The sequence below is a fragment of the Mustela erminea genome, chromosome 17 (assembly GCF_009829155.1).
Source record: "Mustela erminea isolate mMusErm1 chromosome 17, mMusErm1.Pri, whole genome shotgun sequence".
NCBI classification, from domain to species: Eukaryota; Metazoa; Chordata; class Mammalia; order Carnivora; family Mustelidae; genus Mustela; species Mustela erminea.
This window is the reverse complement of record NC_045630.1, coordinates 3147352-3175257: the sequence shown is the minus strand read 5'-3', so window position 1 is coordinate 3175257 and position 27906 is coordinate 3147352. Positions and strand designations below refer to the sequence as shown.

The window sequence follows — 27906 nt, the reverse complement described above, 5'->3', positions numbered from 1 at the left end:
GGTGGCAGTTGTGGTGGTGGCAGTGGGCCTCAGGGATTTGGTGGGGGTCACAAGGACAAAAGAGTGATCCCAGCTGGAAAGTGCTACCAGAGAATTCATGGAGACCCCAGGCCATGTTTTCTGATGAGGCAAAGGGGAAAAGAGCTAGTGTTGGTTTCAAATTCTTTAATTCAGAAGACTGAAAATGTCTTCAGACTCTTCAGCTATTAATGGTCAGATAACTGTGTATCTAAAACCCTATATTGTCTGCTGTGCACTTTTTCCTCATCTTCTGGATGAGGATACTGAGGGTCAGAGAGTCACTTGGCCAAGCCCTTCCCGCTCGTGCAGAACTGGGTCTATCATCCAGATCAAATTCTAGACTTAGTGCTTTCAACCAGTACCCAGGGGTCCCAGTTACTGTAGTTTACTCCAGTTGCCATATGGATTGCCTGCTGTTGGTGGACTGTCCTTGTTCATTTACGCAGCTGAGGTCATCTGAGGAAATGTCTCCTGTTGGCAGGAGGAAGCATGTGGGTAGAAGAGGACAGACAAGAAGTGTCGGTGGGTGAGGCCACTGCTGAATCAACAATCCTTTATTTGGCAGCACTTGGTGTCAGGCAGTGTTTTAGCTGAACCAGATTCGGTTCCTCTCGGTAATTCACCATTAGGAGACAGATTCAAAAAGAATGTTACAGTTGACCCATCATCAGTGCACCCTGCACAGTCAAAAAATCTGCATAACCTCTGACACCCCCACCCCCCAAACTCAACAGTACTGTTACACTAGTAACTTACTGCCGGCTGGAAGCCTGGCTGCTGACATAGTCAATGAACATGTGTTTTGTGTGTTGTTTGTATGATACACTGTATTCCTACAATAAAATCAGCTAGAGGAAAGAAAGTGTTACTATGGAAGTCATAAGGAAGAGAAAATACATTTATAGGCTCTACTGTATTTGTCGAGGAAAGAAATCCATGCTTGAGTAGACCCAGTCCCTGCAAACCTGTGACGTTCGAGGGTCAGCTGTGTAGGCGACAGTGAGGAAAGGGCAATGACAAGGCAGGGCATGGGGTGAAGTCCTTACAATGTGGGCGTCAGCCCTGCTCTGAGGATCCAGGGAAGGCTTCACCGAAGGAGATCATCGAGCCCTCTCTCGAAAGGCAGCGGGAGTTCGATTCCCAGCGGAGGCAATGTCTTGCACTGAAGTGAGGAGGTGCGGTGGGTTCAGAGGCTGGTGGTCTTGGCGGGGAGGGGGTGGAGTGGGGCTGGGAAGCTGCGGGCTGGGATTCTGGCCATTAGGCAAATGGGCCCAGATCACGAAGGGTTCCTTTTCCAGGCTAAGGAATTTGCACCATTATCTCTGATGAAGGAGACACTTCCAAGGATTTTAAACTGGAAAGCCACGTGTCTGCACCGGATCCTTTTTGTCTGTCCTGCCACGGTCTCTGCTGTCTGTCGGCACTGTTGGAGGCTGACCGCCATGGACAGCATCGGTCCGTCTGTCAGTTCCCTAGGATTGCCGTGAGAAAGTGTTACAAACCAAGTGGGTTATTCGTTCCCAGTTTTGGAGGCTAGAAGTCTGGAATCCAGGTGTCGGCAGGGTTGGTTCCCTTTGGAGTTTCTGCGGGAGAATCCGTTCATGCCGCTTCCCTAGCGGTCGCCTGGGGGAGCCTTGCGGGTGCATCGCTCTAACCTCTGCCTGTCTTCACTTGGCATTTTCTACCACGTCTCTGTCTGTGTGTCGTCTTCTCCTTTTATAAGACACCAGTCATATAGGATCTAGCTCGCCCTGCTGCAGCATGAGCTCATCTTAAATTAATGACATTTACAAAGATCCTATTTCCGAATAAGGTAAGGTACCACAGGTTAGGACTTGAATGTTATCTTTTTGAGGGAGACAATTCAATCTACAACAGTTGGCAACCTTGCCCTTTCCATTTTGGTTGGGTTAGGCCATTGGGGAGCATGGGCAGGGGATGAGAGGGACAGAAGGAAATAAAGTTAGAGAATTTATTCCCAAGCTCTGTACTTTTGGGGTCACCACAAACTGCCTTCATCTGTCAGCTGAAGATCGTAACCCTTGAGAGGTGGCCCTCTCCACTCTCTCTCTTTCTCATTCATAATTGTTTTCTCCTCTTGCCTCATTAGGCCCAGGAATGGTAAAAATATCTCAGTTACTAGCTGGGAGTATTTTATTATCCCTATGATTTCCCTACACTCTGCCCAAACCGTTTGTGATAATCTCCGTGTCAAAATGTCCACAAATTACCTAATTTGAGTTTCGTCTTATTCCTACCGAGATCTTGATGGCAATAGTGACACTATTTTTATTTTAGCATAGTTGCTTAGGTAGCAGAGTAGAATATGGATAGGAAAAGGAGGCACTGAGACTAGAGAGAAAGGACAGTACAGTAATTCAGGTAAGAAATGACCGGACCTGAGCTTGGATGATAGCAGGTAAGACAGAGAGGAGAGGAGGAGGCACAGAGCACTGGAGATAGAAGTAATGCGGCTGGGCACGACTCCCGCGATTACTGAGACTCGTCCTCACCAAATACGTATTAGGTAAGGGGAAATTCTGTGCTGTAGATGATCTCGTGCTGGTTTCAAAAAAAGTGAAGGTTTACAGATCAGTACAAGGGAGGTGAGGAGGATAGGTGCCCCCCAAACTTTTAAATAATGTGACATGGAGGCAGGCTTGGTGGAATCAGGAACAATTCGAGTTTTTAAGGGTTTCAGTGTCCTGTCCCACTGGGTCAGGATGGCATTTCTGGCTCCATCCCATTTTCCAGGGCCCACGAGGCGGTATTGGTAAGGAGTGCATGGTCCAAAGAAAACTTCCCAGGCTAGTCTGGGATCCTTGAGGAACAGAAGAGGGACACTGGGCTTGGCGCCTATGCATGCAGCAAGGTCATCCAGGTACTGAATGAACTCAAGTTTGTCTTCACTGGTGTCTTTCATCACACCCCTGAGAGGAAAAAAGATGGACCATTTTCCATTTTCAAGTTATAAGTCACCCCTCCTCCCACCGTTTTACTTCTTCTTATCGGGGTCAAACCATGTTTGGGAATGTTTTTCTACATTGCAAAGGAAAAAAGTGAGAGGAGTTTATCTACAAAGGCTGTTGGTGAGGATAATTCATTTTGTTAAAGGGAATGGTAAAAGGAGGCCACTGGACAGGGGCTCCAGATCATGGTTTGGGTTGTTGAATTTGATATGAGGTAAAAATCTGGTCAGTCCAAATACAACAGTTGAATGAATGAACATGATCAGAAAGCATCGATATGGCCGCCTACTTTTTTATGTTAATTTTGAGTTGAGGTGGTCATCTGTGGTGTAACAGCCCTGAACATGATGCAGACCTGAGTACTGTGTATGAAAGTTTATTCCTACCTATTGCTGCTGTTAGTAAACTTTCATAATGTCCCTATGTCATTCATTCATTCATGTATTCTTTCGATAAATAAATATTAAGCGTCCATCCTGTGACAGGCACCATCCTAGGTGCTAGGGGGCCAGCAACAAATAAAACAAAGTCCTTGTCATCAAAGAACTTACATTCTAGTGAGGAAATTAACAGCCAGGACGCCTGGGTGGCTCAGTGGGTTAAGCGTCTGCCTTCAGCTCAGGTCATGATCCCAGGGTCCTGGGATCGAGCCCCGCATCCGGCTCCCTGCTCAGCGGGGAGCCTGTTTCTCCCTCTCCCGCTGCTCTCCCCTCCCCCACCCCCTTGTGCTCTTCTGCTCTCACTTGCTCACATTCTCTCCCTCAAATAAATAAAATTAAAAAAAATTACCCCCCCCAGCCAAATAGATATGTAGTAAGTCAGGCGGTCATAGGTATTATCAAGTAATGTAAAGGCAGGGAGGGGGACGAGGCACCGCAGGCACTGGCTGGGCTGCCGCGTTCAGGCAGTGTTGTCAGAGAAGGCTTCTCTCCTACGAGGTCGGTGTGACCGCCGGTAGCTCTCTGGTGGGGGGAACATCCCGGGCAGAGGAAACAGTAAGAGCAGAGGTTCTGAGGGGCTGTGCGTGGCATGTCTGCGGACCAGCGAGGAGGCTGGGACGACCGGAGGAGTGTGGGTGAGCTGGGGGGACGGAAGGCGGCGGCCCAGAGCCAGCCGGAAGCTCTGGTGGGCCGCGGGCTTGCAGGGAAGTTTCTGGGAGTGAAATGGGAAGCAGTCAGAGGCTCCGAACAGAAGAGCCGTCGGTGTTGCTCACTCCTGCTGCGGTATCAAGATCTGACTGTAGGACAGAGTGGACGCGGGGAGACCAGAGCAGGGGCGACAGCCGGTGTCCTGGTGAGACGTGACGGCGGCCTGGTCTGGGGTGGCTGTGGGGGTAGCTGGAAGGGTCTGGATTCTGGATTTGCTTGAAGGTAGGTGCTGGCGGTGTTCGCTGATGTGGGGTCCGAGAGAAAAAGAGGAGAAAAGGACGACTCTGGGGCTCTCGGTGGACCGACTGGGATGAGCAGCCAGTGACAAGGGGGGAAGCGTCCGCGCAGCCCGCGTGCGAGGTGGGTGGGCCAGGGATGGGGGCGGGCGTGCGTGCGTAGACACACTCTCTCGATGTGAGAGACCCCGGTGGTGCCCAAGTGGACATACCTGGAGGGACTTGGATTAGGAGTGGGAATTCTGGGGGGAGAGACGGAAGCCACGCTGTACGATGGCATTTAAAGCCGCAGGCCGGGACGAGGCCCCGAGGGGTGAGTTAGAGGAAGTGAGAAGAGGTCTGAGGAGTCAGGCCGGGCTTCGCCAGTTGTTAGGAGCAAGGAGGAGGCCCACCAGTAAATTCAGAGAAAGAGCAGCCCGAGAGGTAGGAGGAGAGCCAGGACACAGTGGAGTTCCGGGGGCCGGGGCACCCACGACTGCCGTCTGCTGGGGGCCGGGATCTGAGTTCTGCTGAGGTGACGCGGCGGGTGACCCCACGGACACATCTCAGGCCACAGATCTAGTTGGTAGAAGAGTTAAGTTTGAAAACATATTCTTCTGACTCTAGCGCAGTGACCTCCAGCCTGCCGTAGTGCTTCTCTAGGAATGGGTTGCATGTGTGCGCGCGTGAGCGTGTGTGTGTGTGTGTGTGTGTGTGTGTGTGTGTGTGTGTGTGTAAGGAAATACCCTGGTAGGTTTTCCTGGAATGAGCTGCATGTCATGTCCTACCTTTCTATGAGCTGCTCCTTTTTAGTAGCCTCGGCCATCAACTTCTGGGCTGGAGGTATCTGACAGAGTCCTGTGAGGACAATCGGAAACACATCAACGTCACCTGTACCTTTTCCTTCAAGCTCTCCCTGCCCCATTTCTGTCCCCCGCACTGCTCTGTCCTTAGGACATGTAACACCCAAAGCTCAGCCTGCAATTAGAGGTCATCTCTGGAGGCAAAGTCCTCCTCCAGACCCAGTCACAAGCGTCCTCTCCTGCCAGCACGACGAGGATGGACACCCCGTGGCCCCGCCCTCAGCGGCACCGGCTCCAGCTGCGTTCTCTGCCCCTGTCCCGCATATATTCATATACGATGTCTGTATTATGCAGTTTGTGTACACCTGTTTGTGTCCGTGCGTGTGAGACCCAGTCGCTGGTTCAGCGGATACACTAGCAACGACCTCGTTTTTATAAGCCTGCCTGCCGGTGTCTGGGCCTCGCGGAGGCTCTGACTGCTCCAGTGGTGAGAAGCGGTGTCTCAGCCTCCCACCTACACGGTCTCAGGGCGTGCGCTCCGCTCTCCTGGCTGGGCTGACCCAGAGCGTGGGGTCCCCATGTACTTGAGCTAGCTCTGCCTTCACTCTGTGCGGTCCTTGTCCCTTGCATCACTTTATCCGGTGAAGAGTGGGCAGGACCTTCCTTGGCAGTTCCCGGATTGCCCCCAAGGCTCTCCGGAGAAGCCTGGGAGTACCCCGGGGCTGTGAGCTAATCGTGCTTCATTTCGTCAGTGCTATCATTCTGATAAGCATTTTTGGGCTCATTATCAAACACTTAAAAAGCCCAAACAAAGTATCATCCGGTACTTAAGAGTCTTCTATGGTTTCGCTATAATCAAATAATGCTGTCAAAGCTCTTTAATTGGCCTTAAAAATTTGTGATCATTTAATGGAAACGTGTGGCATTGGATGTCTATTACATTTGTACAGTGTGATAAAAGTCGACATGCCTTAAGACTGCATTATGTGCTATTTGTAAATTATTGGTGATTGTTTTTATTCATGAAGGACCCACTTCTGCTAAAGGACAGCTGATTAGTTCAGTAGTGATTCCTGTTTTTATTTAAAAAATCACGCAAGTGCAGTTCTTTAAAATGCTTACTCATCTAAAACTTGCCCTGCTTTAGAGAGGTATGAAAATAACAGCCAGAGAAGAATGACGGCTGTCAATTAATAACCTTCACTGTGTGCCAAGCACGGTGCTGAGCACTCGGCAGACATCCGTCCTACAACATTCTTGGGAAAGAGGTTTTATTATTCCTGTTGTTCTGTCCTGATGAAGGCTCTGAGCTTCAGAGAGGTCCTCACAAAGCCGATGAGTTTGAGTTGGGATCGGACCCCAGTAGCCCTGACTCCCATCATTTGTGCTCTTACAGTGAAAGTGGACAGTTTAGTGTCCAGTACCTAAAAAAAATTTTTATAGGCATTTCTCAAAGGTTACCACCTCCTTAGAACTCAACTTTATTCACAGTGTGCATTAGTCCAATAACTTTCTTCGGAAGTGGTTCAAAATTCTACTTCTAGAAATAAATGATAAGATTAGAAGCAGGGGCACCTGGGTTGCTCAGTGGGTTAAAGACTCTGCCTTAGGCTTAGGTCATGATCCCAGGGTCCTGGGATTGAGCCGCACATCGGGCTCTCTGCTCCGTGGGGAACCTGCTTCCTCCTCTCTCTCCACCTGCCTCTCTGCCTACTTGTGATCTCTGCCTGTCAAATAAAATCTTAAAAAAGAAAAAAAAAAGATTTAGAAGTAAGTAAACCAGACTAGACTAGAGTAGAACAGAATAGGGGATCCCGAAGCTTCAATAATTTCAGTGAATCTGAGAGATGGGATTATATGTTGTTGTCCAAATTTATTCCACCCAGAGAATCAGAAACCTTTTCTCCACTCTGTCGTGTTAGCGACACGAGCACACCCACCGGATAATATCACCCACAGGTGAAGTTAAGTATCCGTTAAACTCTTGATATTTTATATTACTTTAGCTTACATCTGTGCCGCTTGGGCTAAATCACAAGGCACTCATTTGAAGACTCAGATGGTCACACAGGGCTTTAAAAAGAGTCAAGTACCTTTGAATACTCTCGTGGCCCAGCGTGCTTGGAGCTCCGTGCCCGCCAAGATGGATCCTTTAAGGCTGATGAAGCCAATGAGAGCTAGCGTTGCTCTCTCTAGGTTTGAAGGAAAGACCTGCTTATATAGGAATATCTTCTTTGTACTGAGGCTTTTAAGAGGTTCTTCGAGAAAGGGAAAAGAAAATGTGTATCCTGTCGCGAAGATCACAATATCGATGTTTTCTTCCACGGTTCCGTCTTCAAAGAGAGCAGAAGTTTCTGTAAACTCCTTCACGCCGGTTTTCATGGTGACTGTCCCACAAAGGATACAGGTCGGCAGTTCGTCATTCACAATGAATTTTGGTATTTTCCTTTGATACAGAAGAGAAAATTATTCATTGTACTTAGGCCTATGAGATACCGGAGTGAACTCTTCGTTTGGTCAACTGAAGGAAGAGTGTGTGTCAAGCATAGGGAGTGAATTGACCAATGTCTGTTCAAAGTTGCCTCTCCAACTTTGTTGCAATAACACGTTTTGTCCTCTTACTTCTGGTAGAAGGCATGTCTACAATGTTTACACCTATTCTTTCCTGCTTGGGGTTTAAAATTCTCTTGATACTAATTTCTGGAGCAATGCTTTCCTCGAAGCATCAGGATTGAGTAGGCAACAATCCATTTAATAATCATTTTTTGTCTCACCTCACCCAGGCCTCAAAAAATTGACAAGAGGCAAAGAGGAAGTTACCAAGAAATTTTTGGATAAAAATAAAAAAAAAATCTGAATCCATTTATGCTGACAAGTATTTTCATTATGAACATCATTCTATCTAATCACAGCAGACATAATGTCTTTGTAAAATAGACATTTGGGGGCACCTGGGTGGCTCAGTCAGTTAAGTGACTGATTCTTGATTTGGGTTCACATCATGGTCATATGGTCATCCCAAAGTCATCCCATGGTCATCAGGGTCATATGGTCAACCCAAAGGGGGCTATGGATCGGGCTGCAAAGTCGAGCCTGCTGGAGAGTCTCTCCCTCTCCTGCCCCTTTCTCCCTCCCCTGCTCACACGTGTCCACACACACTTTCTCTCTCTCTCAAAAAAACCAAAATACAAATCATCCATTGCCATTAATTTTCTTTATAAGTTGAGAGCTGTCTTACCAAAGAAAAATATTTGGGTCAAGCATAAAATAAAAGGCACCTTGAATGACCTTATATTCATTATATATAATGATATATAATGAATATTATAATATATAATGAATATATAATATATATAAATATTCAATATTCATTTCTTTCTCTTGCAATGTGCAACTTTATAGAGATGTATATTAAAACATGTAATTCTAGGAATTCCTGTTGGAAATGCACCCTCTAATCATCTAGCCAGAGACAACATTGATGAAAAGTTATCTGTACTTTTGATGCTGCAAATATTCCATGTGTACACGGTAGCCATTCCAGAATTCCTCAAAGCCAATTTTAGTTTCTTGATTTTTAAGCTTGAAATGAAAAGTTTTTATCTTCATTTTCTTCTAGCCTAATGAATTCCTACTTTTGTTACCAGACAGAGAATATTCCCATCTCAAGGACTGCTTTGGTACTGATGGACATTGTCTTAATTAAGGAGCTAAGGGGGCACTTGGGTGGCTCAGTGGGTTAAGCCTCTGTCTTTGGCTCAGGTCATGATCTCGGTGTCCTGGGATTAAGCCCCGCTTTGGGTTCTTTTGCTCAGCAGGGAGCCTGCCTCTCTGCCTACTTGTGATCTCTCTGTCAAATACGTAAATAACATCTAAAAAAGAATTAAGGAGCTAAGGTCAGAACAGAATAAACAAAGGCAGCATTATAATTATTGAAGATTTTGACTTCTGAATAAAAGAGAATGAAAAATAATTTTCCCATTAAGTAAAAAAATTTAAGTACCCCTTTGTAATACTTAATCCATAATTCTCATGGTTAAATCTTTTATTCAGTTGCCTCTGTTGAATCCAGTTTAGTACACGCGAGGGCAGAACTTGTGTGATAAAATTAAGGCATCTTCTTGTAATCACCATATTAAATGGGTAGCCCCCATCTGAAGAGCGGTGGAGAACCCAGGCACCAGTCCTGGTACTGAGAAGTACCTAAAAAGTAAGGCAGGATAAACATAGGGACATCGTCTTGTAGTATTTTTCCTTGGTGTGCTTCAAATGTTCTTATAACATCTGACCTTTTTTTTTTTTTTTAAAGTTTTTAATTTTAATTCCAGTTAGTTAACCTACAGCGCTCTATTAGTTTTGGGTGCACAATACAGTGATGCAGTATTTCCATACAGTACCCAGCACCCATCGCAAGGGGTGCACACCTTAATCCCCATACCTGTTTCACCCATCCCCCCATCCACTTCCCTCTGGGAACCACCAGTTTGTTCTTTATAGTTAGGAGTCTGTTTCTTGATTTGTTTCTCTTTTCCACTCTTATTTTTTTCCCCATTGTTTGTTTGTTTCTTAAATTCCACATGTGGCTGAAATCATATGGTATTTGGCTTTTCCTGACTGACTCATTTTGCTTAGCCTTATACTCTCTAGCTCCATACATGTTGCTGCAAACGGCAAGACTTCATTCCTAACATCTGTTCCTGACTGGTAGATTTGTATACAGATCCATAAATGACTTTCTGTTGTTGCCATTGTAGGTATGCACTATTCATCAGGCAGTTTTTTCCTCCATCTAAGTAATATCGAATTTAAAGTGATGTTTTGGGAGAGCTATTTTAATTGGGTTAAATCAAAATCTCTTCTTTCCAAATCGAATCACTGTCCTATAATTTATGTTAAAGTGGAACAGATTTCTAATTTGTGAATCTGTGCTTGGACTTTCTAAAATCATTAAATATACTTCGTGGCAGAGTAAAGGTTGCTTTTCTTTTAAAACAAATGTGGTCAGAAAAAACCTTCCCTTTTCTAACTTTATATGGGAGTTTTGCCAGAATCGCAGAGGGAAAGTGTAAAAGAAAGATAATTGGTCTGGGTGGAATGAATGGCCCATTTGGTCTTGTTTTTGAAACTGTTACCTCTGAAAATTCCCTACTGGTCTGACATCCATGGCGTTTCCTAGCCCCCTCTTGGAGATGGTTCACTCCTGTAACTGGTGGAATTTTTCACTCATGCTATGTTCAGATGATTTAGCAACTGGCCAATGTGTTTGTCATTATGTCTGCCTCTCTCCAGACACCAGAAATGACGATGGGGTGAGGGTGTGAATTCACCCGGGGGTACCTGCGCTGCCGTCCGACTCAGCTCCACGGCCACGTCTCCTGCAGTGTTCCCAAGACCGATCACTAACACGCGTTTGCCTTGAAAGCCTTCTGGGCTCTTATACTCCTGACTGTGCAGGATCTGGCCTTTAAATTTATGAATACCTGAGGGGAAGGAGGGATCAGAAAATCAGAAGAATCTAAAGTTGTAATTCCCTAGGATGCAGGCATAGGGTCTGGAGGAAAAGGAAAGTTCCAGAAATACGTCAGCCTTCTGCTCCTGCTGCTCACTGAAGAAGTAGAAGCAGCACACCATCTCCCTCTCCACCGGATTCTGGGAGCCCAGGTAGAGACTGAGCACAACCTGCAGGAGACTGACAAATGCGGGAGAATTCGTATGCCGCGCGAGTGCTCCCTTCAAAAGCAGTTACTTGGGGGGACTCGAGCTCACTGCAAACAAACCTCTCACGCACGATCCTGAACAGTGTAAGCAAGAATTAGACTGTATTTTACCTAACCTATATAGTCTGTAAGAATATGGCTTGTGTATATAACATATTTACAAACTGAATTTTAATTTGTTTACAGTTTTCCACAGAAGAAATTTTGTGGCAAGTTCTCTTACACATAAAGTAATTCTTTTTGTGGTTTAGCCTTGCTACTTCTACTTAATGCTTATTTTACTTTATTCTTTATGATATGCTTTATGCTTTATTATACCCTATGTTTATTTATACTCCATTCTTATATTATTTATGTTTGGGTTGCTACCAATCTTTCTAGTTCTGAACACTCTGTTAATAGCAGGACCATGATTATGGTATTGATGAACATGAGAAGGGATCTCAGAATATTTCTTCTCTTGATTCATTTTTGGTAACTATCTTCTTGGCATCTAGAAAAAAGACATAAAGCACGGATTTGTGTAAATGAAGACTGGGAGTACCAGGAAGTAGAGGTGTTTGCAGTGGTGGCTGCAGCCATGGGAATTACGAGGCGGCAGAAGAACAAGAGGGATGGGGTCAGTGACCGTCGGACCCACAGGTGGGTGAGACGAAGGTCTGACAAGGAACCTGAAAGGGAAGCTTTCAAGTACTTCTGAAATTTTAAAATAAAAAGATGAAACTGGGGGTGTCTGGGGAGTACAGCTGGTTCAGCGTCTGACTCTTGGTTTCAGTGCAGGTTGTTTTCTTAGGGTTGTGAGATCGAGCCCCGCAGCTGGCTCCACGCTTGGAAGGGAGGCTAAGACTCTCTCTCTCTCTCTGTCTCTCCCCCTCTGCCCCTCCCCCCACTCTCACTCTAAAATAAATAGAAATAGGGAAGCTTGAGTGGCTCAGTCAGTTAAGTGACTGACTTCGGCTCAGGTCATGATTGCCGGGTCCTGGGATCAAGTCCTGTGTCAGGCTCCTTGCTCAGCGGGGAACCTGCTTCTCCTCTGCCTGCTGCTCTCCCTCTCTCTCTGACTGATAAATAAATAAAATCTTAAAGAAATAAAATAAGTAGAAATAAATCTTAAAAATAAAAAAATGAAACTGTCTCCCAGAATACATCATTCTCCTATCATACAATGATTGATTCATGTACTTAATAACATTTATTGCATCGGTAATATGTATCACGCAGTATTTTAATTGGATTCTTTGCCTCCTAAGGCCCCCAAAGCTGGAAACTGAATACAATCCTGGCCATATTCCAAGGGATGTGTTAAGCCCACTATGCAGAATTTGCCAAGAATGTGTATGCAGATCCATTTCGGGATCCCTAGCCCCTCACTCACTTCGGGGGATTGGAGTCGAAGTAGCCGGGAGTTGGAAGTGGGAGGATTGACAGGCTGTGGCTGAGCTCGCCTGCAAGTGGGGCCAGCTGTCCTGGTAGCAAGTTCTTCCTCCCCAGTTCAACATTAGTCTTAAAACTACTTGTGAAAGATCCGTGATGATTAGTGAAAAGCAGAAAAGGCTTTTTTTTTTTTTTTGAGACTCTTTTGAAGATTTAATTTAAAAATTTTTGAAAGATTTTATCCATTTGACAGAGAGAGACACAGCAAGAGAGGGAACATAAGCAGGGGGAGTGGGAGAGGGAGAAGCAGGCTCCCCACTGAATGGGGAGCCCGATGCAGGGCTCGATCCCAGGACCCTGAGATCATGACCTGAGCCAAAGGCAGATGCTTAACAACTGAGCCACTCAGGTGCCCCACCAATATTTTATTAAAGGATTTTTTCTATTATTTGTCAGAAAGAGAGCACAAGCCAGAGGAGGAGCAGGCTCCCTGCTCAGTGGAGAGCCTGATGCCGGGCTCAATCCCAGGACTCCCAAGATCACGACCTGAACTGAAGGCAGATGATTAACCAACTGAGCCACCCAGACGACCCACCAGAAAAGCCAACTTAAAAAGAGTAACCTTGGGGTGCCTGGGTGGCTCAGTGAGTTAAAGCCTCTGCCTTCAGCTCATTTCCTGTCCCCTGGATTGCCTACAGCCCCTCCCCTTTCCCTATTAAGATGGTATGTAAACTCTCAAATCTCATAGCTTTTTTGGGTATTTATTATTTTCTATGATGCTCCTGGATTGGTATTAAAAATTAATAAATCTGTATACCTTTCTCCCTGTTAATCTGCCTATCAAGCTGAGGAAGGTAGAAGGAAAGTCTTTTTTTCCTTACAAAACAGAACTGCGCATTTTGCCATACATAGGCGCAAAATGGGGGTCTTTTTTTTTTTTTTTGACAATTCACCCACAGTTTTTTTTTTTTTAAGATTTTATTTATTTATTTGAGAGAGAGTGAGAGAGAGAGAGTGAGCAAGCGAGCATGAGAACAGGGTGAGGAGCAGAGGGAGAAGCAGGCTCCCTGTTGACAGGGAGTCCGACGTGGGGCTCTATCCCAGGGTCCTGAGATCATGACCTGAGCCAAAGCAGATGCCGCTTAATAACTGAGCCATCCAGGCACCCTATTTATTAATTTTTAAGGAGGCTCCACATGCAACGCGGGACTTGAACTCACGACCTTGAGATCAAGGGTCGCACACTCCACTGACTAAGCCAGCCAGGTGCCCGAGAGCTGGGAATTAAAATGCAAGTACTCTGATTCAAGATCCCGGACTTTTAACGCCCAGTTATGCCCCGCTACCTTCCCCTGTCTCTCTTCCAGTATCACTCTGTCATCGCTTTGTGCACGGTAAACTGCATCACTATTACTCAAAGAATGAATTCACGCTACGGTTTAGCAGGAAGTTATACCCTTTACCAAAAAAATCTTAATGAACTGTGGTCAGCCAGGGACCTCCAGAGTTATTCTCTCAAGTCAGATTTGTAATAATCCTCCTGGAGGTGGGAGTTACTCATCCCTGTCTTTATAGGTAAATCCACTCAGCTTAGAAAGGCTAAGTGATTTGCTTAAGGCCATATAATTAATAAGTGCCAGAGACAGGATTTAAATTCTGGTTTTATGACTCCCATTTGTGCTACTTTCAAGCTGTTTTTCTCCCTCAAATGACTTAAGGGATTGAGTTTGCTCCGGAAATAGCAAGTAATTATATTTAATTTGGTACCAGTAATCCCCCCGCCATTTCTTTTTCTGCAAAAGAGCAGGCAGAATTCTTTCATACCAACACCCTGAGCTAAGTCCCACTGAGCCCTCTGTTCAGGGTCCTGTGCTGGGCACTCCATGGCTAGCAGCTAGCTGATTTCATCCTCAAGCAACCCTAGGAAGAAAGTGCTGAGTGTTTCATTTTCCAGGGGGAGAAATAAGGACTTAGGACACACGGTTTGCCCGGGTGCCAAAGAAGTCAGAGGCATAGCCTGAACCTAGGTTGCCCATGGTAACCAGGGGGCAAGGCTGCCTCTACTGGACAATGGAAATGACTCTAAGGCTTTAGTTTCCATGAGAATCACATTGCTGGGGGAGTTTGTTAAACATTGGGATTCCAGGGGCCCACTTCTGGAGGTTGTTACTCTGTAAATGCCACACGAACTTGCCTTTAAAATAAGCATCTCAGGTCTTGGCAGTGGTTAGGAAACCCTGAGCCGTGGTCATAGCCCACAGCTATCATCACACTAGTTCTTTTCTTTCAGGCTGTTTTCATAAGGCTGTTTGGTAACTAATTTCATTCAATAATCTCATATTAAACATAAACTATTGTCATGGAAAATAACCTCAAGGTTCAGCTTTCATTTTAACTGTATTTTGCTTTCTCTATCTCATGCCCGTGTACGTCCTAAAAGTAGAACACACTGATAATTTAAAGTCATCCTTATAATCTTCAATTATTGCATCGTCCTCTTATCCAGTGACACCCTCAAAATCTGCCGAGGGGCACGGGACTTAGTTTGCCTTGTCACTAAATGTCTCTTTCTTCATCTCATACTTACTGCCCTAATGTTATGGTTTGGGAAATCACAGCAACTGTCTTAGGGGAAGGATGACCAGGCCTTTGAATTCCATTTACAATGCTCACAAAGCTAAAGACATTTATGAGTAACTGGTCACACACAATTAGGCATTCACCCTCATCTGTAACTAACGATCACAGCTGATACGCGGTTGGAGAGTCAGTCTTACACAACTTCTGCATGGGGAGAGGAATGTGCAACTCGGTCCGTGTTACCCGCCCTGGGGCTCCCCCCTGAGACATAGGAGGACCTCGAACTCTGAGGTGGGATGCGTGCCGAGACAGGAGTTGAAACAGAGGGCTGAGTAGTTCTGAGTCTGGGGGAATCACACGTCTCTTAGGAAGCAGCTTCTTCTGAACAGCTCTCAGAGGTTCGTACTAGTTCCCAGGAGGTCACAAGTCACAGTGGCAGGAGCTACTGTTGGTGGAGAGCTCACTAAGTGGTCTGTCCTCTGCTGAGTGTTTTACGTGGATGGTTTCACTGAATTCTCAGGACCGCTGTATGAGACGGAGTCACTGGGCGAAGTTTACCCAAGGTTATGCAACTAGTGCTGGGAAGTGGTCTGGGCTGCTGACTTCAGAACTTTGTTCCTAAGTAATAAGCTAAAGGTCACGTCTCCAGGGCCATTGCCCGGAGGGAACTGTAGCAGATCAGGACTCCTTGGAAACCTTCCACTATGTCCCTCAGCAACATTCTGCATTCTGGGAACACAAAGAAAATTGGGGTATCTGTCCTGGGGTCCTCCTGTCACAAATCCTTTTAGAGTCTGGTCATAATCATAGACCTTCTCAGGAAGAGTCTCTGAAATCGGTATGTGTGAATTCCTTTTCCATAATCTGGGTTTTGGGCAAAAGAGAAGGGCACACCGATACATCTGATTTAATCCTTTCTTCCCCAGAGGTCATTAACATATAGAAATCTTTGCTCTTGAAATGATCTCAGACTACCGTGTGGTTCTGTCTTATGTTAGCCCAGTCTCTTCCCTCGGAACCAGCTCTTCCGGGTGACACGCTTTAAACTGCCACATGGATTCCCCACGGCTCAGTTCTTGGCTGATCTTTTGCAGTAGCAACTTTTAGTGAGAGTCCAAGTGGAACTAAGGGTAAACCGAGCCAAACCTGACAAGACACTCCCTTCCAAACACACCAGTGCTCTGGCACTCGTAACACACCTCCCCACGGAACCTTCGTTACGAGAGCTGGTTCTCTAGTTCTTCAGTGCCATGTCGTTGTTCATTTAGGCTCCAGGCTTGTTTCAAGTCTGAAGCCCAACCACTATTCACACCATTGCTTCTCTGCAAAATTATGCAGAGCCTCGCTCGATCCCTAAAACATTTGTTTAAAGTAGGAGATTTTGTTAATTTGAGATTACATTTGTAAGATTTACATTTTTTTTTTATTGGCTCAGGTTTGCAAGCTTTCTTCTTCACCCTCGTCCTTAAACGTTCTTTCAATTCCTTAATGAAGTTTTAAAACTTCACTTCCTCCATTGTCTTTAAAGCCACTTCTAAGTGATAGAAGAGTAGCTGCACTACATTTTAATCATCTTCATTTGATCTCAAAACATGGCGATCTGCCAATCGTGACGACCATGGCTTTGAACTATGCGGATCCACTTACACATGGATTTTTCTCAATAAATACCACACAGCACTGCAAATGTATTTTTTCTCTTCCTTGAGGTCTCCTTAATCATGCTTTCTTTTCTCTAACTTATTGTAAAAATATAGTATATAATACACCTACAGAATATGTGTGAACTGACTGTTCATACTATTAATAAGGCTTCTAGCCAACAGCAGGCCATTAGTAAAGTTTTTTTGGGCAAGTCAAAAGTTACACGGGGATTTCTGACTAAGGGGGTCAGCGTCCCTAACCCCCGAGATGCTCAAAGGTCGATTGTACATTAAAAAAAAAAATGAGCTGTTAGAGTCAAAAGCATTTCCAAAAGGAATTTCTAAAACTCCATTGTGGTGATGGCTTTGGCAATAAGAGATGTATGGATTATTATTGTGGGGACCATTTTGAAGGGTGAAAATATTTCCTGGGATGTATACTTGCTGCTCTGTTCTTTAAAAACAAATCTGTCAGGTTTTTTTTATACTCTCACTTCCTTTAAGTTATTGAATTACAGATCACTACTGATTCAAATGACCTGTAATTCAGTGACAAAATTCAAAAGCTTGTATTTTTTTTAAATGACCCACAAGCCTTATGTGATCATTGAACTTGAATCAGACAGCCATGTTAAAGCTTTTGTAATAGCATTTATATTAATAAGTAAATAAGAAGACATCTCCATAGTTCTTGACACCTTGCAAAGTTATTTTGTACACTGCATTTCTGCAGGTGAACATAGAGTTGTCTCTAGTCATTAGGAATTATTTTCAGTTACAAATAAATGACTTTTTCTAGAAGAGCCCAGAAGAGTAGACATGGTCTCAGGTAGAAATGACTCACCAGGAAAGGACTCCAAGGGTAAACGGGGATTCGGGTAATGTCCGGTGCAAACCATGACAGCATCAAAGACAGCTCGTTCCTGCTTCCCCTCTGTCTCTGTGACAACATCCCACTGGCCAGTTTCGGAGAAGTCTGGACGCTTTGTTACACTGCGCACTGTGGTCTGAAAGTAGCAGACAATACTCACTTTCTTTAATATTTTTTTATGTTTTTAAAAATATTTATTTATTTGACACAGACAGAGAGATCACAAGTAGGCAGAGAGGGAGGGGGAAGCAGGCTCCCCGCCGAGCAGAGAATCGGATGCTGGACTCCATCCCAGGACCCTGGGATCATGACCTGAGCCGAAGGCAGAGGCTTTAACCCACTGAGCCACCCAGGCGTCCCCACTCACTTTCTGTCAGTCACCTTGGGGCCTCATGTAATGGCTGGTATGGTAACCATGCTCATGGGCCAAGCCCATCTCAGGGTAAGAAGTCTGTCAATATTAGTTTATCTCCCCAATAGAGAAATTAAGTTACTCGTAAAAGTCTCAAAAGCAGTCCTACATGGTAGGCCCCCAAACATTTGCATTTCTTCCCCGGAAGGAGGAAACATTTAGTTCTTATTTCCAGCGGGAAGGAGATGAGGTACAACACCGAACGCATCTGGAAAGTGTGCGAGCAGTTTCGGCTCATCACAGTTTCTGCAGTTCAGATTCCTAGTCATTTCTTCCCAGCACATTTCATGAACTAAATTTGTTTCTTCTTTCCTCTCAAAGGAAAAAAATCTCTAAATTTCATCCTGAATAAGAATTTGGATTCAGAAGAGGAATCAGGAAAGTGTGTGTCTTAGGGATTTATTTGAGCAAAAATGAGAAATAGGAGAAGTGAGGAGTCTTTATCATCTGCCTTATTCATACAGAGAGAAAAAATAAAAATCAGGAATAAGTTTACTTAGGATGCCCTTTCCGTTAGCTTGCTGAGTGGGCAGCCCCCATTAGTAACCTTTCCGTAAGCCACGTTGTCTTACCCTAAACCGAATGTATCTCAGAAGGTCAAAGTGCTCAGCAAATTCTTGGAGATAGGCCCAAAATTTTCCTTGGTTCATGAAATTGGGATAATCTTCTTGGAAGGGGAAGTTGCTGTAACATGACATTTCTTTGCAGACATTTGTCACTAATGACCTGTAGACCCTGGTCATCCCATCTTTAGAAGTTTCCTGTGGTGAAACATAGTTAGCTAGATGGGGTAGGGGAGGCAGGAAGAAAAGATTCCACTTGTAATTCCAAAGAGTTTCAGGAAAACAGCATTAGAACGCCATGCTATAGTTTTCAGAAATCATTGGTGGGACTGGAATTATTAAACACAGTATCTTTCTCACACTACAAAGAAGTTAACAAAATTTAGTAGGCCTCCAAGACTAACACTGCCTTTCAGTGATTCCATAACCACGGGGCCTACAGTCTGCCTGGCTTATGGTTTTCTTCTTTTTCTGCTGTCCTCAAACTCTCCAGTCATGAGGAACCTCGTCCTCTTGCCTTGGCTCACAGAACGCCTCACTGATTTTTGTATTTATTGTCTAGGTATATTTTCTTTTTCTTGTTTTTAGATTTCTTTCTTTAGTTTAGAGAGAGCGAGCGTGCACGTGCCAGTGGGGGGAGGGGCAGAGGGAAAGGGAGAGAGAATCTGAAGCGGACTTTGTGCTCGGGGTGGAGCCCAATACAGCCTCAATCCCAGGACCCTGGGATCATGACTGGAGCCGAAGCGGGAGTCAAATTCTTAACTGACTGAGCCATCCAGGCACTCTTATTCTTTCTTTCTTTCTTTTTTTAACTCAATATTATTTTCTAAAAATTTTCTCTATTATTTTAGAGTTGGGGAAGAAAACCAAACCAACTATGGGGTCAAGTAGCAGAAGGCACACAAACCAGACCGTCTTTTCTTTCCACACGACATTTGGTGGCTCTATCGGGGTCACAGTCCATTGGAAAAACCTTCCCCCCAGCACACTGTAATCCTAGGGTTGTGACCACACCTGCTTACACACATTTGCTTATTCCATTTCCTTCCCCATCTGCCAAGGACTGGCAGAGGCCGCCTTCTCCATGAAGACTTCCCTCCCTCCCTCCGAGAGTCTGAAGTGCTCTCTACCTTCAGCTCCCACTGGACGCTGCTTTTCTCTTACCCTGCAGCATCCAGTTCTCAGACCTTCTGTCTCCTGACACTTTATGTCCCACCAACGGGAGGGATGCCTAGGTCCCTGCTGAGGCAGCTGGTATTAAAGCCACTTCCAGCCCCTACTTCTGTTGCTCAAGTCACCTAACAGCTGGACTAGCCCTAGGTGTAACCCCCCAGGGTGCACATTCCACTCCTTAGAAGGACTAATCAGTGCCTTGGCTCTTTATATTGTGATAAGATGAAAGCTCCCAGGCCTCCCACCCCCACCTGCCAGGGTCTGGATTCTTGCCTCACTCCTGCCAATTCTCTTCCCAAAGACCTGAATAATCCTGTGGGCTGGAGCTCACTCCCTGAGGCCAGCTTCCATCCTTCCAAAAGCCTCATCTGCTCAGTATTCACCAATGCCACTCGCCTAACCTAGGTGACACTGTTACTTTGTCTCAAAGTGTCCATGGTCTAGAAATCACCGTAACTTCCAACACCGTGTGTGGTGAATCAGATGGAACTCTTCCTTCCTCCCTCTTCCGACTGGCCTTAACCTTGCCCTGCGGAGTCCGCAGGTTCATCACCTGTCAGACCGCAGGAGGCGGTCTGGTGTCAGCTGCACACGGGCTGTGATGTTGTAGTGAGCTGCTTTCTTACGTGATCACCAAAGTAGGCTGAGGCCACCATGCCAGAGCAGGGACAAAGCCGACAGCCAGTTTAGGACTGATGGGTGTGGGAGGATACAAGTACGCACAGTGAACTTCCAGAGTCCCCCGATGTCGTTAGTTCTCTCAAAGCAGGTGGGCTCCAGGTCCTCATCCAAGCAGCACTTGATGGAGGACAGGCCACTCACACCGGCTCCAATCACTGCCACTCGCTTGGCCATGGTACTCTGTTGGAGGAAGGCCGGGCTGAGCGACAAGACTGGAAGGAACCTCCTGTCATAGAACTCTTGGAGCGGTCTGCACACCCTCTCTGAGCTGAGGCAGATTCACATTTTGGTTGAAAATGAAATCAGACTCTGGAAATCAGAGTGTTTGGCTTAAATCTTAGCACCACTCACTAATATACCGTGAGCTCGGGCTAGCTATTAATCTTCTCTGGGCCTCAGTTTTCTGTTAGTACGAAATGGAATGGAAATAATAATAATAATCATATCTTAAATATTTGTTATGAAGTTAAATGATTGATATGTTGGAAGGACTGTGGAGGTGTGTCTCCTACACAGTAAGTGCTCACTTAAATTCAGTTCTTGGTGTTAACTATAGTCAGGACCTTGATCCTGTTGAGACTTTATTGGTTTTTGTTTAATTTTTAAACATTTTTTAATTTTACTATTATTATTATTTTTTTATTTTTATTTAAGTAGGCTCCATGCTCAACATGGGGTTTGAACTTGTGACCCCGAGATTAAGAGTTGCTGTTCCACTGAGACAGCCAGGTGCTCCTCTGGATGTTAGATCCCCTCCATAGTAGATGCCTTCCTATGCTATCACCTCGTCGTTCTAGACCCTAGGACCTGTGGGTAGCAAAAAGGTTAGTTTTTCTTCAAAACATCTAGAGTCCTGAAGAATAGCTAGTCAGGGGTCATCTCCTGCCATGTATCAAAGATACTCCACGAATTAAGGGCGGGTCTTAATCTTGCACAGAAGCAATAAACGATGGACCATAATATAGAACAAAGTCCTCAAGGAGAGTTCTATGGGACATTCTAGGTGAGGTCTTGTGGAAAGTAGAGGCTGCGGGTGGTGTGTCACAGGGATTTATAACCAGTTTTTCTTGGTATTCTAATTCGGACTTCTGCAAATATCAACACAGCTCTCATAGTGACGGATGGACTAACCACTCAAGCGAATTCCAACAAATCAGCTATGTTGAAGAATTGTCCGAGTTTTAAATTACTTATTTAATTAAATTACTTATTTAGTTATTTGTCAAATTATTTAATTACTTATTTAAATTATTTATTTAAACTTATTTAAATTGCTTATTTGTAAATTACCTAGACAAGAATGCCTAGCACCAGGTATCAGGGTTCATTCCCTACCTCCCCATTTGTCTCTCTCTCTTCCTCTTTCTCCTAGAAAAGACAGCTCCCCAAGACAAAATTAACCAGCAAGTTTGCCTCTCACCAGTAGGCAAATGTACCTGTGGCTTCCTTTGGGTTGAGGAGTCGGATTTCTAGACCGTTTTTAATCGGAAATAAGTGGCCTCCACCAATAACAACACTGGAGTTTTCAGGCCACTAGGCAGAAACCCGAAGTTGGTAGCTCTCAGCTGTGCTTTCCTTGCAATAATAAGACCGAAGACGGTGGCTCACGGAACTGGTCAAGTGCAAAATGGACCACCGTAGACAGACTGGAAGCAAATTCATTCATTCAGCAGGTGAGCCCTGGGCACCTCTAAGTGCAGTCACTGAGCCAAGTGTGGGGGACCCACAGACGACGACCCAGTAACTAAGTAATAGTAATAAAAAAAAAGAAACAGACTGTCCACGAGGAGATGCCGCCGTGTGGAGAGAGGCGGACGCCTGTGGGATCACGCGGGGCGACCCTGCAGCAGCGCTGCGCTCTGGGTAGGCCGCTGGCTGCGCCGCTCCGCCCGGAGGCTGAGACACCCAGAAGGGGCCGTGTTTCTCGGGGGTGGAAACACCTTGTCCTTTACACACCAGCTTAAGAGACGGTGCAGGCAGCAAAAACGAACTGGGAACTTATGCCTCTTAAAGTTACACAACACTTGCAGATTATGAACTTCTGAGTGAGGGCAAACATTTAAAAAAACCACTGAGGGAGGTTGTAAGTGAATCGGGAACTGGAAGATGTGGGTTCTAGCGCTCGCTCTGCCTCTAGCCAGTGTATATATGTAAACAAGATTCTTTTTTTCCCTGTGCGGTTGTTCCCACGTGTGTAAAACAGAGGTTTCTAGTAGTTTTCCCTTCCAGCCCAAGAGAATTGTTTTTACACCCGAATGCCAAGTATTTGGTACCAAAATAGGTGTGAACTGAGAGGTAGGAGAGAGGCTGCAGGCCCGAAGGGCTGGGGGGGAGTGGGGGCGTAAGGTGTGTGTAAGCTCTTCCTACTCCAGAACGGTGCTAGCAGTGTAGGTCCTCTGGGGCTCAAAGCTTGCTTATGACGAGTCCCGTGCTAGAGATGAGCCCTGAACTACTGAATTGCACTTTGAATGACATGAAAACCCCATCCCATTCCTGCCAGACCAGAAAACATGGAATTGTTCTTGAGACGTGGAGAGACTTGGGTGATTTGCAAATCATGCCATGGTTGTGATGATGATTTATTTAAATTTGGGATCTCATCTGTTGATACTTCTTATCAGCACCCACTTATTTTGTCATAGTATTTCCTATTACCAAACTGTGGAAAATTTGATGTTTCCCAATGCCTGGCACTACCATCTCATCTGTCGGAGGAACCAGAGGTGAGAATAGTTAGAGAAAGTCTCGTGATTGTTATTCCCACGACACCTTTCTTTCGGATAGGTTCTCCCTACAACCTAACTTTGTCTCCTTATAATACTCCTTTGCCTTCTGACTTTCTCCTTAATTGTTACTTGAACCCTAATCGAGAGGCTCCTGAAGAAGAGAATCACATTCATCCTGAAGGAATGCACTCACCAAGGAGAATATTTATCCTCTGCAGAAGCAGTTTCTGGAAACCTCGCCCCATTTAAAAAAAAAAAAAAAAAGGCAACACCAAAGAAGAATAATCCAGGACACTTACCTTGTAGGGACAGAGCAGCCACTCTGGCAAATTACTTCTCAAAGCGAATAGACAAAGACAGTGTTTGTCTTAATTTTTTTTGAAACTCAAACCCTTTGTTCTGAGAGGAAAACCCAGGAAAGCGGACTTTGATCGAGTGGTCTCAGAGTGGAAAACCACTTGCCTTCTCAGCCATCCTGGTGACAGCAGGTGTCCCCTCCGCACTGAAGACACAAAGTTATGTAGGGCAGGAGCGGGATACTTCCGTAATCACAGGGGAGGGCTAAATGACGAGTCGGAATCCCGGCTTTGGATTCGCAGAACGTAAACTACTTTTGCCCCTTTTCCCCACCCTCCTGAGCGTCACAGTTCCGGCAAAGCCCAAACCTCAGGGAAAGCTTGTTCAGTGGCTGCTCTCCTCGTGGTGGCCTTTAGAGGGTGCCAGAGTCACCGCCAACGTCACAGCCCGTCCTGAGCAGTTCTGGCTGCCCCCTCTTTTGCATGGTTAGTCCCTTGAGCCATCATAGGAGCGGTGCAAAGGAGATCATAACTTAGGTGACTGTCACCTCATCAGTTCTTTCATGTCTAGAGCTCTCTCACCCCAGAAATAGGCTTTTAAAATCCAGAGCTTATAAGGGATTTAAGCAGCATCATCCTTTTGGAAAGGGTGAGCAGAGGGAACTGGTAAAATGAGATCGAGAAAGCATAAAATTAGTTTTAAATATTAGCCTAGGGCACCATAAAAAAGAATAATTGCAGAAGCAACAACAGAATACTAAATAGGCACCATCTTTTTTTCTTCCTTCCTTCCTTCTTTTTATTCCTTCTCCACTGAGTGCTTGGAAGCTAGCCATCAACGTGCATTGAATGGTTTCTGGACCAGCAGCACGAATGCAGATGTCCACGGGGGTCAGGAGTGTAACTCAAAGGAGGAGAGGGCCGGGTTAAGATCGACTGGAAAGCACATCTCCAGTCTATTAGCTTTAGGTAATGGTGCTATTTGAGAGCATAAGTCCCAAATTGCAATTTTAGACTCTGCGAAAGAAAATGAAAATACAGATTTGTATATGCAATCCTCTGTTGGAACAAATTAATTTTTTCTTTTGAAAAATATTAAGCTCACATAAAAGTTGAAAGAAAAACAGTTTTGTTAATGAGCACCAGTGTCTCCCTCACCCGTATCTTCAGGCATCCACCTCTTGGTACATTTTCTTCTTCCCTTTACACACACACACGTGTGCACACACACGCACGCATCTGAGTATAGTCTTTATTTTTATGAAGATTTTATTTATTTGAGAGAGAGAGAGAGAAATTGAGGGAATGGAGGAGAGGCAGTGGGAGAAGCAGACTCCCTCTGGAACTCGGAGCCTGATGCAGGACTTGATCCCAGGACCCTGGGGTCTTGACCTGAGCTGAAGGCGGACACTTAACTGACTGAGGCACCCTGGTGCCCTGAGTGTAGTCTTTAAACACCAGGTGCCACAGGGACATTCTTCCACACATTCACACTACTATTACCTCATCTAAGAAAAGGGATACAAATTCGATAATGTCATCCAACATACCCCGGCTACTTTCACATTTCTTCAGTTGTCTCCAAAGCATTCTTAGCCAGTGGCATGCCGTGAGAGCTGGCTTGTGCCGTGAGAAGGCGTGCGTCCCTTCCACCTCCAAGTTCAGTGAAACCGCAGTAGCTTGGGCATTGGTCGGGGTGGGACTCTTCATACCATGGAAACTGGCAGTTGCAGTAAGTCTGGGGTCCTCCCTACCCCATGGCTAGTTTATTGGCACACGACTCTTTTTCTGAGCTATAACATACACAGAAAAACCCTGTGTATATTTAACGAATGTAATTTGATGAGTTTGGAGTTTGGATGCATTCCATACGCTTGTGAAGCCATTACCGCAGTCAAGATAATAAACATACCCATCGCCTTCAGTAAGTTTCCTCATGCCCTTTTGTTTGTTTTTGGTAGGAGTACTTGAGGTGAGATCTATCCTTTTAACAAATCTTTATGTGCACGATATGTGTTTTAACTATATGTACTGTGTTGGACAGCAGGTTGCCAGAACTTATTCATCTTGCGTAACTGAAACTTTATTTATTTATCTATTTTTGTTACATAAATTAACCCATTTATTATAGGCTAGCAATGTTTCAATGTCCACTGGTCTTTCAACTCCTTCAGTCTTCTGAAGGCGGACTCTACTGTGACAGCAGAAGTGGTGTTGTAGGTCCAGGCGCCACCAGCGATGGTTTTCATGCAGGAGCCACAATGCCAGATCCCCACAGCTCGTTTTTTCATCTTGGTTTTGCCACAGAAGGAGAAGTGTACACATGCTGGCTTATCTCAGTCTTCTTCACCATCTTCCTGAGGGAGGCACCATAATGGGTCCCGTATTTGCCCACGATTCCGACCTTCTTGGTGCGTTTAGCCACGTCGCCTCAAACTAGGTCTGAGCCCCGAGAGGACAAAACTTTATTTATTTTTAAAGATTATATATTTATTTGAGAGATAGAGAGAGAATGAGCAGGGGGAAAGGCAGAGGGACAGGACACTGGGATCATGACCTGGGCCAAAGGCAGACGCCTAAACAACGGAGGCACCCAGGTGCCCTGAACTGAAACTTCATATAAGTTGAACAACTGTCTATTTCCTTCTGCCCCCAGTCAGCAACCACCACTCTACTCTGTCTTTGAGTTTAACTATTTTAGAGAAGAATCATACAGATTGTCTCCCCCCCCCCCCCAAGTAGGCTCCATGTCCAGCATGGGGCCCAAAGCAGGGCTTGAACTCATGATTCTGAGATCAAGACCTGAGTTGAGATAAAGAGGTGGACACTTAACCCACTAAGCCACCCAGGCTTTGTCTTTTTGTGCCTGGCTTATGTCACTGAGCATGACGTCGTCTCCAGGTGCATCATCAGTGGTTGTCATGTATCGCAGGACTGTCTTTGTTTCTGTTTCTGTTTCTCTTTTCAGTGCCGAATGATACTCCGTTGTATTGTATAGTGTATTGTGTTGCATGTTTTCTTCATCTCCTTATCTGTCAAATCCTGATTTCAGGGCTACTGGGTGGATCCATGCCGGATCCCCAGCGTAGCTCTAATTTGAATTGTTTGAGGAACCTACATACCACTTTCTCCAGCAGCTGCCCCATGTTGCATTTCCACCAACAGTGTACAAGTGGTCTAATTTCTCCACATCCTCAGCATTTCTTGCTACTTTTTAAAAAAATTTTTTCAATTTATTTATTTTCAGAAAAACAGTATTCATTATTTTTTCACCACACCCAGCACTCCATGCAATCCGTGCCCTCTATAATACCCACCACCTGGTACCCCGACCTCCCACCCCCCGCCACCTCAAACCCCTCAGATTGTTTTTCAGAGTCCATAGTCTCTCGTGATTCACCTCCCCTTCCAATTTACCCCAACTCCCTTCTCCTCTCTAACACCCCTTGTCCTCCATGCTAGTTGTTATGCTCCACAAATAAGTGAAACCATATGATAATTGACACTCTCTGCTTGACTTATTTCACTCAGCATAATCTCTTCCAGTCCCGTCCATGTTGCTACAAAAGTTGGGTATTCATCTTGCTACTTTTATTGTGTTTTTTATAATAGTCATCCTGACAGTGATATTTCACCATGGTCTTGATTTGCATTTCCCTGATGGTCAGTGATGTTGAGCACCTTTTTATATAACTGTTGGCCATTTGCATGTCTTAAGAGAAATGTCCATTCAAGAACTTTGCCCATTTTTTAATCAGATTCTATTTTGATTGTATGTTTTGTTTTTGGCTATTAAGTTGTAGAAGTCTCTTACATATTTTGGATATTAGATATTAACCCCTTATTGCATGTATGGTTTTCAAATATTTTTCCCATTCTGTAGGCTGTCTTTTCATTCTGTTAATTGTTTTGTTTGCTGTGAAGAAGGTTTTTAGTTTGATGAAGTCCTACCTGTCTGTTTTGGTTTTGCTGTATGTGCCCTTGGTGTTATATCCAAGAGATCATTGCCAAGAAGACTGTCAAGAGGTTTCCCCCCCTAGTTTATCTTTTAGGAGTGTTATATTTTTGGTCTTATGTTTAAGTCTTTAACCCATTTTAAGTCAATTTTGTATGTATGTGGTATGATATAAGGTTCTGATTTCATTCCTTTGCAAGTGGGTATCCAATTTTCCCAGCATCATTTGTTGAAGAGACTGCCCTTTCCACATTATGTGTTCTTGGAAGGCTTGTAGAAGATTAATTTCTGGGCTCACAATTCTGTTGGTCTACATCTTTCTTTCTTTTTTTCTTTCTTTTTCCTTCCCTTTTTTTTTTTTTAATTTTGTTTATTTATTTGACACAGAGAGAGAGGTCACAAGTAGGCAGAGAGGCAGGCAGTGGGTGGGGGGAAGCAGGCTCCCTGCTGAGCAGGGAGCCCGATGTGGGGCTCGATCCCAGGACCCTGAGATCATGACCTGAGCCGAAGGCAGAGGCTTCAACCCACTGAGCCATCCAGGCGCCCCAGTCTACGTCTTTCTTAATGCCAGTGCTATTTGTTTTAATCACTGTGGTTTTGTTTATTAGTTCTAGCAGGGTTTTTTGTTTGTTTGTTTGTTTTTTGGAGTCTTTAGGGTTTTCTATCTGTAAGATCATGTTATTTGTGAACAGGTAATTTTACTTCTTACTTTCCAGTTTGGGTGCTTCTTATTTCTTTTTGTTGCCTAATTGCTCTGGC

The 27906-nt window shown here is 44.9% G+C and overlaps 1 protein-coding gene across 4 annotated transcripts; it reads right to left on the bottom strand.

Moving 5' to 3' along the window:
• Window positions 1-23462, bottom strand: FMO4 (flavin containing dimethylaniline monoxygenase 4). 4 transcript variants are annotated; one of them, XM_032317172.1, is made up of 9 exons: window positions 23196-23462; window positions 20213-20350; window positions 18326-18514; window positions 17315-17477; window positions 10494-10636; window positions 9160-9359; window positions 7250-7602; window positions 5142-5211; window positions 1-2951 (listed from the first exon to the last, which is right to left on the bottom strand). In XM_032317172.1, exons 2-9 carry the CDS (start codon window positions 20342-20344, stop codon window positions 2531-2533), a joined length of 1671 nt encoding a protein of 556 aa, XP_032173063.1. In that variant the 5' UTR covers window positions 20345-20350; window positions 23196-23462; the 3' UTR covers window positions 1-2530. The 4 variants fall into 4 exon arrangements, with proteins under 4 accessions (XP_032173063.1, XP_032173062.1, XP_032173064.1 ...); XM_032317171.1 differs by having other exon boundaries at window positions 23359-23461; XM_032317173.1 differs by lacking the exon at window positions 20213-20350.
• Between the last annotated feature and the right edge of the window lie 4444 nt (window positions 23463-27906).